Below are 15012 nucleotides of genomic sequence, written 5' to 3' on the forward strand. Positions count from 1 at the left end.
TCAAATGGCAGTCGCTTTAAGCCGAGCAGCTTTTAAAGGTGTGTTGTAGAATCCTTGAATGGTGGCAACAGACAGCGAATCCGCATCCCTCATGCCCACTTCCCTTTCAGACACTTAGGGCTTCCTGCAGCTTACTTATCCATGGTCTACAATCGTCTTAGCCGAACATAATTTAGCATAATAATTAAACACATTTATGTTCATGTAATTTGCATAATTGGCAAACAAGGTCCAACTGGAATGTGACTCCCAAGCCGACTCGGAGTAGTTCTAATTGTTTAATGAGAATTAATTTGCTGCTACAAAAGGAATGAAATACTCAATTAACAAGTTTAAGAAGCATATTCTTAGATAATTTCAAGCATTCCTATTTTATGTACTTAGTTAATTGATTATAAATAGGAAAACATTCAGATATATTGCTCAATATATGTATATTGCTATACACACATATTTAAATATAAATATATATTGCATATATATATATATATATATACTTCTTGTTCGAAAAAAGGGTTCATGGCTCTATTCATGTCGGTAAAACCCTCACATAGTTCGAAAACCACAAACAAATAAGTTCCTACCATAATCGGCAGCAGAAACCCCTCAAATCTCACTTCTATTGATAAATTCATTATGTTTAAGCCACACTTAAAGTCCACAAATAAATTGCTTATTTCACTCAGACCGTAAAACCAGATATGGCCAAATCCACACCACACAAGAGAGAGAGAGAGAGAGAGAGAGAGACACTAAAGAAATTCCAAACTATTAAGCAGACAATTTCTTTGGCCAAACATTATGGACACTTTTGTGTGGCGCTTTTAGCCTTCATCCTTTTCCTTTAGAGCGAATCAATTCAATCTTATTGAATTTCTTGGTGCTTGTGTGCGGCTGCTGATCCGCCAGAAAGCCCCAGAACATGCGAGTATAAATGTACGAGTATGTGTCTCTTGGAGTTGAACAAATTGAATTTGATTATTGGGTTCACACATTTGTGGGGGGTTATTAATATTTGTATTTGCATTTGCATTTGCATTTGCATACGAGTCGTTAGACTCGTTCTAATTGTTGGCCACAACAACAGAAAATCAGACTATTACTCACTTAAATCAACAGCTAAATGGGATTTGCACAGTGTTGGGAGAGAGGATTTGGAATATATTTTACGCATTTCCCTGTCCCAAATTGAGTCAATTTTGCTGCCCATTTTTGGCCATTACAATTTCAGATTAAATTACATTTTTTGAATCAATTAAGTTCTGGTTATCTCCGACATGTCTGAAGGCGTGTCAAAATAAATATTCATGACCTCTGTCTGGTGTCCAGGGGGTTGATTTACGCTGTTCGTTGTGTGTCCTGTCTGTCTGGCAAAAATAGTTTGCTCTTTGGGCGTTGGCCCCCAGCTTTTGGCCCCTCTTAAACCTTCGACCCCATTCGGAAGCGGGTGGTCATGGCGTGTGCAGTACAGTCACGCCTTTGACCCCTCCCCGCCGCAAACCCCAATCCACAATCCCCACGAAAGGTGTGTGTGGATGACTGCCTAAGTTGCAAGACTAAATTCTCTTAATGCTTCTTTATGTGGCAATGCTTTTGGGGCTTGGCATTCCACATCTCACCCCTCGCTTTTGCGTACTTTTGTGTCTGCCACACCTGTGGAACGGGGGTTGGGTGGAAGCAGGGTAGGGGCACGTGTCTGCGGCAATATTCTAATGGATTTTTCGTTTTCCCAGCTATAAATAGGCGCCAGGCCGCCCGAACAACTGACAAACAATTGAAACCATATTTTAGGCACTCCAAGAAGGGGTTAAATTCGGCTTTCGAAGGGTCGTCTAGGGGATGCATAAGAGAGGAATGCTGCCGCCTCATGGAGGGGGTAGCAACATAGGTAGGGGTGCGGCAACAAAGGTAGGGGGTGGCAACAATGTGTAGGGGGCTGCCAGCAAAGAACGGGAAATGAGTGGCAAGATCTTACCCTGCCATTCGAAATGTAATGAATATTCTTTTATTTTCTTGCCACTCTCCCTCTTGATGTTTTCAGTTGTTTTTCGGCCAACCATTTTTCCTTTTCCCACCTTCCTTCCGTTCTTTCCTTATCTTCTTTTTTTGGGGAGAAAAGTGTAAAAGCGTCAGCTCAAAAATCATTTGCACACAGCAACATTCCATGTGGGACTCATTAGACCGAGGGTCTGTCCCCCCTTTTTATTTTTTTGCTTAGACCGGAATAAGTTTTATTTTTACAGTGAATGTTTGTTGCTTTTTGCACTGATTTTTTTCTGAATTTTGTTCTCCTTTCCTTCGAATTTTGGTCTCATTTTCCACTGCATTTTGGTATCTTTTTTCCTCTGAATTTTACTCTTCTTTTCCCCCAAAATTTTGGTTTCTTTTTATCCTACATTTTGGTTCCTTTTTCCCTAAATTCTGCTCTCATTTTGCTCTGAATTTTCTTTCTTTTCCTCTGGGTTTTCTCTAGTGCTGATGTTGACAATGAACAAAACATTTTTCGTATTGAAATTGACATGTCTTAGGGATGAGCTTAGGGCCACCGCCCCTCAAGAATTTCCTTAAATCCATCCCCCCTTTTAACATGAATATTCATTGGGGAAGGCCTTAAAGAGTGAGACAGAGAGGAGAGGTGCAGCTGCCAGACACTTTATCCTTCGTTTTGGGTGTCGCTCCCTTCCACGAGGGAGACCCTACTTTCCGTGGATTTACATAAAATTTCATTTGATTGTGTTTTGGTGAAGATTTTTATGGGTTATAAAGGATTTTATATATGGCAACTAACTTGTTTTGCTGTGCTTGGGTATCTTGGGTATCTCTTGGCCGTATAAAAGATGTCTACAAAAATCTCTACGGGCCCTCAGATTGATGGGAATGGTCTCCATTATGGCCAGGGGAGAGCTTTGTGGTACTTAGAAGGTTTATGCGTGCAGGGAATACAGGAAAATGATGTAAATAATTTGATTTCAGATTGGAGGGAAGTTTTTAAGGGGAGTTTATATAAAATATTATGAATATATGCAAGTATAAATATTTAAAAATTGATACATCAAAAATATATATTCAGAAATATGTGAAACTTCCTTAAATGAGTAGAAAATATTTATTATAAAAATATAAATTAAAAAAATAGCTGCAGAGATTACGAACAGGTTTCTTAGAGCTTTAAAATATTTCCAACCTTTGGATCTGTAGAACATTTGCTAATAACTTTAGAAAACAATCAGATAATATATTTTTCAATAATTTTCCAATACTTAAGTTATATGTTTGTGACATTTATATTTTGTTTAACAACTTTGAAACTACATATCTTTCTTATCTATTCCTTTTCAGTTGAAAAATGTTGGAAATTTAAGAAACTTCTCCAAGAATATTACAAAAAAATGTCACCCTAATTGGTAGAAGTAATTATAAAGCTTAGGTTAAAAATTTCAGTCACTTTATCTTTTATTTACCACCGCATAAACCCTGGAAAAAGTCCCTGCTTACCGTCAACTGTTGATCCTTGAAACGTTTCAGCCATAAATAATGCAAATTTTAAGCAACCGAATCCCAGAGTTGATAAATCCATAAGGTCTTTAACATAATGAATACAAGAAGCAGGCGAAACGGTGAAAAGCCATCAAAAAGATTTACTTACAAATCCCACAAAAACAAGTGAAAATTGCCACAAACAAATTATCAGCAATAGATATTCAATGGATTATTGTTTCTGCTATTGTTTTGTGCCATTGTAGATGCTTTTTATGGACCTTAAGGAAGCGTTTCTCCTGCCATAAAAACCATCGAAGTCCCTGACAGAAAACATGAATTTGCGATTATTTTGATGGCGGGGGTGGAGGCGGAAAGTGAGATTTACGATGCAATTTGATGATGGCAATGGCGATGATGACGTTGGGTGGAAACAATATGAAAGATTGATGAGCTTTCTTCAAGGTCGTTCCACTTTTTTCTCACTGTTTGCTCTCCCTTTCGACTCTTCTTTGGCTCTTCTGCGACTTGTTCTTGTGTTGACGATTCATTCCTTGTGTTTGTCTGTCAAAAAGTTAAGCAAATATTCAGATTCGTTGATTCAACAGTCCAAAAAAGATAAAGAACGGGCCAAGGTGGTGCTCTCATCTCGGTGGGGCTATAAAATGTGAAATTTTATTGTGGCTTAAGCACAGTTCTCCATCGAATTGATTCCAACATGTATCGGCTACTGTGTTATCTTCTCGCAGGCTCTCTGCTGCTGCTACTGGTGGCAGGAGAAACATCATTGGAGGAGCAGTTCTCGTCTGAGGAGGAGATTATTGTGGACACGACGCCCATTGATTTTGTGAATTTTCCTGCCAACTCCGCGGTGCTAATGGAGCTGGCAGCACCTTCGGCGGATGAGCAGAATGTGATGGCAGCACAGAAGATCAATTGGATGCCCGTGTGGCAGGAGCAGGACTTAGTTAGGGATATTGCAAGGTCGAGACGACAAGTGGGAGATGATGCCAACAAGGATCCTTCAGTTCCAAGCGCAGATAAGGACATTCCTGACATTCCCACCACAACCACCGTAAAAGTATCCTCTACAGCCAACAGTGAAGTTTCACCCTCAAATAGTAGCCCCACTGTGATCCCAACCACCACCAGCTATCTCTCCACGCCCCTGGAGGATCTACTGACCAATCGTGACACCAAAGAGTGTCCCAGTACTGCCCAACGTGGACTCACCAATCTCATACGCGTGGCACGACCACTTTTGCCTGCTGCCGAGCTGCGCAACATCTTTGCCAATGCCCTGGACGATCCTCAAGTCAAGCAGCTCCTTGATCTGCTAAAGAGCAAAGCTTTCAAGGAGCTTGTGACACTTTTGCGTGCCACCAAGCAGCATCAGGCGCTGCAGGACTACATTTGTCGTCGCCTGAAGCTGGATCCCGCCTACTACTTTGATTATGTGCGAGTATTCCTCAATATTCACACCACCGAAGCACCCACCACCCCGTTGCCGAATCGTCGCAAGGGCATACGCGGCCTGCTGCAGGATGTGCGTGATGTCCTGCCGCGCACTGCTCTCAGGGATCTATACTTGCGAATGTACGCCTCGGATGCAGAGCTCTCCAGTGCTGTGCGTCTCATCCGCAGCCTGGAGTTCCGTCAGCTGCTCCGGGATGTGCGCTCCTTGAAGGAGTACAACGGCTTGACTGAGCAACTGGTGAAGGTGGGTGTGCCGCTGCGACAGATCCAACAATTGGTGGCCACTGCCTTGGGTTGGGCCAACCTGGATGCCACTCTTGGGGCAGAGACGGTCATCTTTAGTGACTAAATGGGAGATGGAGTTGGAGTTTCGGAAAGGATTTTATTTCTGTTTTTCTTTTTTTATGTATATCTATTTTGGATTTTTATTATTTTCACACTTCTTTAAACTTCTCTGTCTTGTATCTTTAACTATGTTTTGTATCTTTATCTATAAACGATGCTACTTTTTATGCATCATTTTCATTTATCAAATACAAATCTTTAGCAAAAACTAAGCAAAATGGGGACAATATTCTCTGACATTTTTTTCCCCTTGTTTTTTCTATTTTCATTTGAAAATTCTATAAAATATTCGTGGAAATCATTGCCTTTGGCTTATGCAGTGTGCGGCTCTGGGGGAGAGGGCGAGCTAAAAGGGCGTGCTGGTGTGAGAAGTGATGAATGCATACAATGTAGATGTAGAAAAAATGTAAAATGTAAAATGCGAAGTATCATACTAAGGTTACATACATACATATGTTCATATGAATGAATATGTAGGTAATTAACAAAATAAAAATTAACAAAACAAAAATAAAGCAAGTAGGGACGTTTGTGAGACCATTCGTACGTGTCACAAACTTTAAAATCGCGGTACTCATTCTGTGGATATGTTGCATACAGTTACAAACATACATACATATTCATTCACATGTATGTATGACTAAGAACAGACTAAGTACCGCTTTATTTTTGTTTTGTTAATTTCTATTTTGTTAATTATGCTTGTTTAGCCTTTTAGTTGTGTTTAGCTCTAATTTGCGCATGTTTGCGACCGGCAGCGTCCCTCGGTCGGTTGGACGGGAGGACGGGAGGACTGGCTTCGGCTTGGTGTCGCATGGTGCATTCATTGCATATCAACGTTCAGACATAATAATTTCTCTTCCCTCTTCTCCAACTCCAATTTGGCGGCTCCACTTCAAAGTGTTGTGTAAGGCAACACCTTTTTTGTTTGCTTTCATTTAGATCGACTGTTTAATCGATTGTATATATAGATTTTGTCTTTTGCTGTGTGTGTGTGTGTGTGTGTGTGTGTGTGGTGAGGCGTTTGGTGTGGGCTCAGCTCATCCATCAATCCAGCAAAAGTCTCATCAGTCATCTGTCAAGCAATTTCAACTTCTGCGGCACCCCAGAAAGAAAGAAGAAAGAAAGGGGGAAGTGCGACATCTATGACGTGGGGCAGGCACCAAAGAAGGAGAGGAAGGGTGAGGGAGAAAGACATCCCCCAACAACTGGGCAACGAATTTATAACTCAGTCGTTGTGGCATGGATGGTCTTTGGGATGGACATGTTTACAACTTTTACAACGGGGCATGCAACCAGGCCACCGAAACCACTTGAAAATTCGTTCAGGGTCAAAATCATTAGGGCAGACAGTCGACAGCCAGCCAACAGCCAGCAGGCAGTTCTTGCAACTGTTTGTCGTGGCATAATAAACAACAACAAATACAAATGAGAATTGCCGCCGCTGCCACACATGTTGCCTCTCGTTGTTGCGCCTTCAAAAGAGACTTCATCGAGGCTGTCAGCGCCGACATCTAATCGAGGCAACAGTTGCCATAAACAAATTACAAACAGATCGCAGCAGACAGTAGCCGACAGTCGTTTGCCTATAAATAATACCCCAAAAAAGGGCATACACAGCAAACCCTAAGAAGCATTTACGGAAATTTATTTACTAACAAGAGCCGAGCTCCAATACGTGTCAAAATAAACAAACATTTTGTCTGAAAATGCACTGAAAAATAGCAACACAAATTTCCAGTAGCAACCGCCGGCAGACAGAGTCAGAGACAGACGGTTGGGTCACAGTTCAAACGATAAGATAGCCCACGATCTAGACTTTGATACAGAATGGAGGTGGTAAAGATTATCTAAATGATATTTATGCAATGGTTATGACTGTTTTTTCGCTTGTAGCTATGGGGAAATCTGTCACAATGCATGGAGTGTTGGGACATATTTTGTGATAACTCGTAAATGAATGCTGATGAGTTTTATGCCATGTTGAAAGAGAGTGAATATCTATTGTGCAACAGAATATTTGTGCACATTTTGGGGGAGTGCTGGGACATTCTTGAACGATATTATTCATAGAAAACAATTTACATTTACAAATACATTTTTTTAAATGCAGCTTTAATTACACAAATTAGAATAAGTTCCAATGACAGACCCAGGCCCAAATGTCATGTATGGTCTTTTTATTGAAACCAGCTTTAATTTTTGGGTAGTTTTTAGAGACAAATTCAAAGCAATATTTCCTGTTCCCAGATCTACTGCCATCTGTTGCTTTTTGTTTACAAAAATGAGCAACATTTCAAATGAAAATGGCATTAAAAACTCCTCTAAATTCAATATCCATTTTTGTACATTTTATAAATCCAAAGCAATATTTCTGTCCATAGACTAATGCCTCTTACCCTTTTTAAAACAAATAAAAAATAGCAACATATCAAATAACATAGCAGAGAAACCAACACAATTACTAAGAACTTGCTTTTAAAAAACCGACAACTTGCTACCAATAATGATGAAAACCAAAAACAACAAAACTGCAACTTGCCGCCAAAAAAAATAGGATTTTGCTTGCTTGTTTTTGTTCTAGAGTCTAGATTTCTTTCTTTCTTTGGTGGCTTCTTCAGACAAATAGAGACATGAATACAGCGGAGTGGAAAAAACTCTGCTTTTTGTTTGAAAGCAGCGGAAATTATTATTAATTGCTTGGAATGCCGAGCACACACAGCAGAGCCACCCGCTCCTCGCTTTTCTACTCCACAGAACAAGTCCCATGTGCCGCTGCAGACTCCGCTCCATGGCCTCTGTGGCAGCCACTTCTAATGGCTTCCGTTGGCGTGGCACTGAGGTTTTTCCTTCTCCAGATTTTGTTTTCATCCAATCTTTTCGATGACGTAAAAAGCCGTTTTTCATGGCCAAAAACCTGGCCACAGAGCGGCGAAGTTCTTGGCCTCAAAAAATATCAGCTAAATGTCGGGCCAAAGTCTGTTGTGTGTGTGTGTGTGTGTGTGTGGGGGGTAAATGCGTTGGATGTTGGCTGTGGATTATTTGGAGTACATGTACTCCTCGTACTCTGGGCCTCTGGGCGGTTCATTGGCCTTGGCTGACAGATAGACGACGACGACGACGACGACGACAGAGACGAAGGCGTGGGTAAACAGTTTGACTTTCAGAGAACAGTGGAACTGCTGGTGGAGTGGCAGTGTGGATGGAGCCTCTCATGGCACTATAGACCACTGCTGGAGGAGTGTGCCCAAGCGTGTCCAGATGGTCGTCTCCTTTTGCAATTGCACAGCGCCCCAGCACTTCCCCAGAGAAGGCAGCCCGTGCCCCTGCCTGCTGCCCCCCAAGAGTGGCGTTCAGCAGTTGCCTCTTGGAACACAAAGCGTTCGCTCGTTCGGGCTTCCAAAGTGGAGTGCAGTGGAGTTTCGAGTTTGGGTGTCTCTCAAGCTGTGGGTGTCGGTCGTCTGGAAGCTCTTGCTGGACTATTGTGTTCCCAATCCATAGGGAAACAACAGCGATGGCAGACCATGGCGAAACGAGGTGCAAAAGGAGATGCAACGGTGGGCCAAAGAGGGAAAATGGAGGTGCGACAGAGGGCCAACAGCGGGACAAACGAAACGCTGGAACAGCGTGCAACAACAGAGGAGCAATAAAGGTGAACGACTCTCCCATTTGGTTAATTGAGTTTGAATGGCGGAACGAAAAACATGCAACTCGGTCGGGAGGGAGAGAACAAAAAACGTTGCCATTGCACTGATTTTCTTTGGTTGGAAAAAAAGAGGAAGGAGGAAGCGTTTTCTATGGCAACGTGGGAGGGGGCTGGGAGGTATCTTGGCAACAATTGAACTTTGAAGTGTGTCAATCTTATGGGGTTGTGGAAAGAAAGACTAAAAAAGAACTCTTGGCCCCAAGAGCGAAGTCAAAGGAAGGTACATGCTAGTGGAATTCTTTTCACAGTCAAAGAATTTCAATTGAAAATGGTAACAGAGATCAACTGAAATTGCAAACCATAAAATGAAATTGGAATACTTTGAAGGAGATATTAAAATGTATTCAATCCCTACAAATATTATCGGATGAATTAGGACTGAAGTGCTCTAAAAATCTAGTTATTAATTCTTTAAAAAATAACCTCAAACCTCTCTTCATAAGTGAAGCTGTAATAAATAAATTAATTCGGAGAGAATTTCGAGAATCGAGGTTTTCTTTAATTTCATTCGAGAATATAAGTTATCTTTTATTAATCTGAGAATTTAACACTTCTTTCATTTACCTCGAAAATTCCAGTTCTTTTATTTTTATTCCAAGTTTTCTTGCTCCACCAGCTTTTGTTGTAACTAAAAATAACATTCCTGGGGTTAACGTTAGACCCTTTGGGGCCCTATAATTATTTAATATAAGAGACATAAAAGATGGCTCTCATAGTACTCTTCGCGGTTACCCCTATATTAACTACTTAGGAATGGGTCTGGGGCGTTACGGCTATCCACTTCACTCCTCTCTGCACAGAATTCACGCCTAATGAAGCACCACAGTCGATGCTCCGATGCGATGCTCATTGAACTAAGGCGAAACCGAAACCGAAACCAGAACTGAAACGAAACGAAACCACAAATCAAATTAAAATTCCATACCATTTTTGGTCAGTCATTAATCTTTAGGGCAAGGGGGGGTGGGGCGGTATAGAACCGCTAGAAGAACTGCAACTGCTACATGCAACGTGCTACAGGCAGCTTGCGTTGATCTTTCAACGAGTCGCCAGGGCAACCAAACAAAACAAAAACAAAACAAAAGCAAAACCTCTTTTTTGGACGCAGCTTTTGGTGTGTGTCCACGCATGACTTGGCGATTGCTGGAGCGCTTAACCCAAATCCAAAAACCAAAAGATGAGAAGTGGAAATAGAGGGAGGGAGTAGAACTTATGTACGTAGGTGCAGACATAGGACATACCCTTGCTAGTTAAAAAAATGCAATATTTTAAGGCTTTTAAATGAATTGAAACATGTTTGATTTTGCTGAAAAGAAAAAATGAAGCAACAAACTATTTTGGCAATTGCAAAACAGAATATGAAATGTTGTTATGTATAATAATTTAACATACTTTATTATTAAGTGAATTAATAGCTCGACCTTTTAGAACCCTGACACAGCAACTTGTCCTAGAGCCAACTGTCCAAAAATTGTTAGAACAATTTTACAACCATCAAAAATAAAAACAAAGAGCTGAAGCCACAGTAGGAAGTACTCGTTCATTATTTTTTGTAGATTAAAAAAACTGTATATTATCCTTTAAATTAATCAATTTTAATAAAAAGTCAATTTTTACAACTTAAATTAAGGGTTTAGTATTAGGTAATTGAACAAAAGCTTGTCTTAGCATCAAGCTTCCGAACAATATTTAAAGAGTTTCGAATGCTTAAAAAAAACTTAACATATAAAAAAATCATTTTATTGAATTAAAATTTTTAAAACTAAATTAATGGATCTAGAATCAGCCTTGGCTCATCATTTGCCTATGCCATTTATGTAATCATCATACCCTACTGTGGTACCCTAGCTAAAAGACCGAAACACCCAAACAACCGAACAACATTGATGACAACAATAACCAGAATTGAAAGTGCATATTGCGCTGTTGCTGCCGCCAAGCCGCTGATTCGTTCGCTCGTTCGCTCGACTTGCTTTAATCAGCGCTTTTTGATCTGAACAAAACAATTGCCGGCCGGCACCACACAATAACCACGACGGCGCCCTCACCGATCCACATCCACATACACATATCCAGTGGCCCACTGTCTCGCTGGTAGCCTGTCCCCCCCACTCGCTGCTCCCTTGCTCGTTTGTGCACTGAAAAACTGCCTCAGGTTTTGCCCTCTGTCTTCGGTGCGCCCTGCTGCTACTGCACCCTGCGCACTCTTTCCTCCACTTCTTCTTTGGTGGCAGCACACACAAAAATTGTTTTGAAAAGTTGCTGAGTTTTCAATTGAGGCGGCACAAAGAGCGCAACAGAAGTAACAGCAGGAGGGAGGGAGGGAGGTATGTAGCGATGGCTGGGTGGTGTTCAATGAAGGAAGTAAGGCAGGGGGAGTGCTCAATGGAGAGAGCAGAGTAGGTGCTGGGAAAGGGGTATGGATATGGCAGCAAAGGGACAGTGTGGTTCCAGTCGTTCAATTTGTTTGGTCAGCTCCCTGACGACCGAGTGCCCAGTAGCTACAGATTTTTCTCTACTCTTTCTTCGGTTGAGGGTACTATAAGTTTTTAAAGATGTTTGCAATGCCGAGAAGAAAGTGGTGTAAGAGATTCCTTATCAAAATAGGCACAGAAGAGTTCAAATACCTTTGAATTGTTTTTTAATCATACACATGTAATCAGTTTCAAGGAATCCGTTAATTTATTTTACAATATCTATTTCGTTCAATTTGGGAATCTTTTTTCTTGATATCTTTGTACCTACCAATTTCTTTCAATCTTTTTTCATCTATAAATGTATTCGCTTTAGAATGAGCTCTATGTTGAAAATCGCTTACATTTCTGATTATTAATAAGAAATGTAATACATTTTAATACTTACTAATACCAAAGTAACACAGCTCAGGATCAAGATCGGATAAATATATCATACATATATGTATGTACACATGTACATATAAGTATTCCTTTTTCATAGATCAGAAAATGCATGTCTAAATACGATTACTATTTCATACAGCTAACAAGGGAACAATCTGTAAGAAATAGGATTTTCAGAGGAACCAAAAGTTAGCAGATTATGTGTTAATATTTTCAACACACGCCTCAAAAAGTTAATTGAAACAAATCCCACATCTAGCATGGAAACGGAGGAAGGGCATCTCAAGCTCCTACTCCCCTATAGTTTTCATATTTCTTTTCATGTTTTTTATACCCGGTACTCGAAGAGTAAATAGGGTATATTGTATTTGTGCGAATAACGGTTGTATGTAAAGCACAGAAGGAAACGTTTGCGACCCCATAAAGTATATATATTCTTGATCAGCATCAATAGCCGAGTCGATTGAGCCATGTCTGTCTGTCCGTCCGTCCGTCCGTCCGTCCGTCTTGTTTGTCGGCTAGTTCTCAGAGACTATAAGAGCTAGAGATACCAAATTTTGCATCCAGACTGCTGTATGCTCACACTGAAACCAGTGTATTTCAAAAATGAGCCCCACCCCCTTCCGCCCATGCAAATAGGCGAAAACCTCCCAAATCTACAATTTTGAAGATAACAGAAAACTAAAAACGCCATTCCGTAGGCAATGACCATATCTGTCAGATCACCAAATTGGGTCATTATTGTTTCATTATTATAGCCACAATGAAGAAATAAATTAGCAGTGGCCAAACCCACCCCGTTCCGCAGCTTATATGTGTTTTACACATTCTCTCATTCACACTCTGCTTCGCGCAGTTTATGGCCTCTGCCCCTGACACGTATCTGCCGCTGCCTCTGCCGCGACTCTGCCCTGACTCTTCAAAGTGTGTCAAAGTGAGTAGTGTTGTTGATGTAGATGACAGATGAAGAAAAAATGTAAAATTTGACAAATAGCCGCTAAGTTGCAGATGTACTACTGAGTGCCGGGTATAAAAGTTGTGACGCGTAAGAAGCGTCTCACACGCCCCTTCTCGTTTATTGTCGAAACTGGTCTGCTTTTTGAAGCTCTGAAGCTGAAGTACACATTGGGTTAAGTGCGTTTTATGGTTTGTTGATTCAAAAGCGAAGCGAATCCTCGCCCGAGCCCCTCCCCCCATACCATTCCCCTAGAGGGGGTCGCCTCTGCGCAGTGGAGTGGACAGTGGCCCGCCCTAAGGCTAATGAATTTCTGGTTACCAAACTTCGATCTGGTGACAATATCTGGGGCTTCAGCTACGGACATTCGGCCTTCAGTTTTTGTCTCTCTCTCTTGGGGTTTGGGCGTAGTACGCAATTTTCAGTCTTTTGATGATTGATGGATGGAAAAACTTTGTGTTGTTCGTTGACCTCAAAAAAATTGAAGTACTTATGTGCCCACTGTAGGGGTTTTAATAATTGGCTATTTGATTTATGCCAAGTGGAGCGCTTGAATGGAGTTTGAAGTTGTTAGAGAAATCTCTATTTAAAATATGTTAATCCCTAAAACCAATAAAATAAACCAATAATTTAGACAGAGAATATCTTTTTAATGTTGGATATTATGCAGAGACTTCCTCTTGAGAACCTCTCTCTCTGCATTCTGATTCTTTAGCTTCGATTGATATGCAAATGCTGTTTGCCCATAAACACCTTTAGGCCATGGATTTGTACAATTAAAACAGCCACAAGCTGCGAGATCGATCCATTCACTAAAAAACCAACCATTTCATTCAACAAAAATCTACACAGTCAACTTTCAATGAATGAATTTGTGTAGTTTGTTGTTAGGCTTAAAGTTGTTTTTCCGCCAACGCTCTCACGGGTTTTGAGGCTGTTTTTCCAGGCCAGCGACCCACGCTGAAAAGTGCAACCAAAAAAGAGCCGACAGACACATCCACAAGATATGCAATCAGCCTACAAGATTTTAGGCGCCTTTTTTGTCAAGAGAAAAGTTTTGCCACGCGCCAACCTGTCGCGGCGCTGCTGCTTCCCATTAATTAGCGGCCAACAAAAAGCCAAAAACCAAAACGAAAATCCACCAAACTCGGCCAAGAACCAGCGCTGCAGTTACGAGGAGGAGGTGCTCTGTGTGATGTATCAGCTGTCAGGGGGATCGTTTCGTTATATAAGACGCAGCGCAAAAAGAAATATAAAACGGCAGCAGCGGCAGCTTAGGTCATCCATGTGCGGGCGGACGTTCCATAAAAAACAAAAGATGATTTTTTCTTGCTCTTATGGAGCCATCTGTTGGGAAGTCTGCCCCATAAATGGCATCAAAATTGATGACGTTGTTCCCTGACTTGTGCTGCCAGACAACGACCTACACCAATGCTTGACTTGGGTTTTTTTATATTTTTAAAGCTACTCAATTTCACTCAGTATTTGTGGCAGAATGTGGGCCGCACTAAGCTGCCCCCAAAAAGTGAGCAGCATCGATGGAATTGTGTTCTTATATGTAATGTCAGCTTAGTTCAGGAATATGGGTACGTGACCTTTGGAAATTATGGAGAATATAACTGGCAAATGTTGTGGCAGATTGATAACGAAAGATTAGATAAGTTCACGGATACATATATGAGAGATCAACGACAAAAATTACTCAGTAAGCCACAAGTCATAAATTATTAACTATGTTCAAGAAAAATGTATTAATTCTCTTGTCAAGTAATTGTTAATATTTTAAGTTCTTCGAAATAACAACTAATGAAAAAAAATATGCTTCAACCCAGACAGAATCGATTGTGGGAGAAAGCATGCCTTGAAATACTAAAGCGAGAATGCAAGCATATTATCCCTAGACTGCACGACTTTAAAATTCTTATCCCCAAATAGCGCCAGAATCATCTTAAGGACGTTAAGATACCAAAGCATTAATAAATTTAATGGCATGGCACTATGGATTTATAACTCTTAAAATATGTTATTAAGCCTAAAAGCAGTCCGACCCGATCGTAGGAGACAATCAGCCTCAAAACATTTCAAAATATCAACTAAAACCCGTCAGAATTAAACTAAATACTTCCCTTGACTTCTTTGATCTTTCAGTTCCTCTGAAAGCTACACTTTACCGCTGTCAGCATGTGGCAACT

The 15012-nt window shown here is 40.8% G+C and overlaps 1 protein-coding gene across 1 annotated transcript; it reads left to right on the forward strand.

The window, feature by feature from the left end:
- Nucleotides 1-4159: 4159 nt before the first annotated feature.
- LOC117902648 lies at nt 4160-5323 on the forward strand. Its single transcript, XM_034814173.1, has one exon. It carries the CDS (start codon nt 4196-4198, stop codon nt 5300-5302), a length of 1107 nt encoding a protein of 368 aa, XP_034670064.1. The 5' UTR covers nt 4160-4195; the 3' UTR covers nt 5303-5323.
- Nucleotides 5324-15012: the final 9689 nt, after the last annotated feature.

The sequence above is a fragment of the Drosophila subobscura genome, chromosome U (assembly GCF_008121235.1).
Source record: "Drosophila subobscura isolate 14011-0131.10 chromosome U, UCBerk_Dsub_1.0, whole genome shotgun sequence".
Taxonomy (NCBI): Eukaryota; Metazoa; Arthropoda; class Insecta; order Diptera; family Drosophilidae; genus Drosophila; species Drosophila subobscura.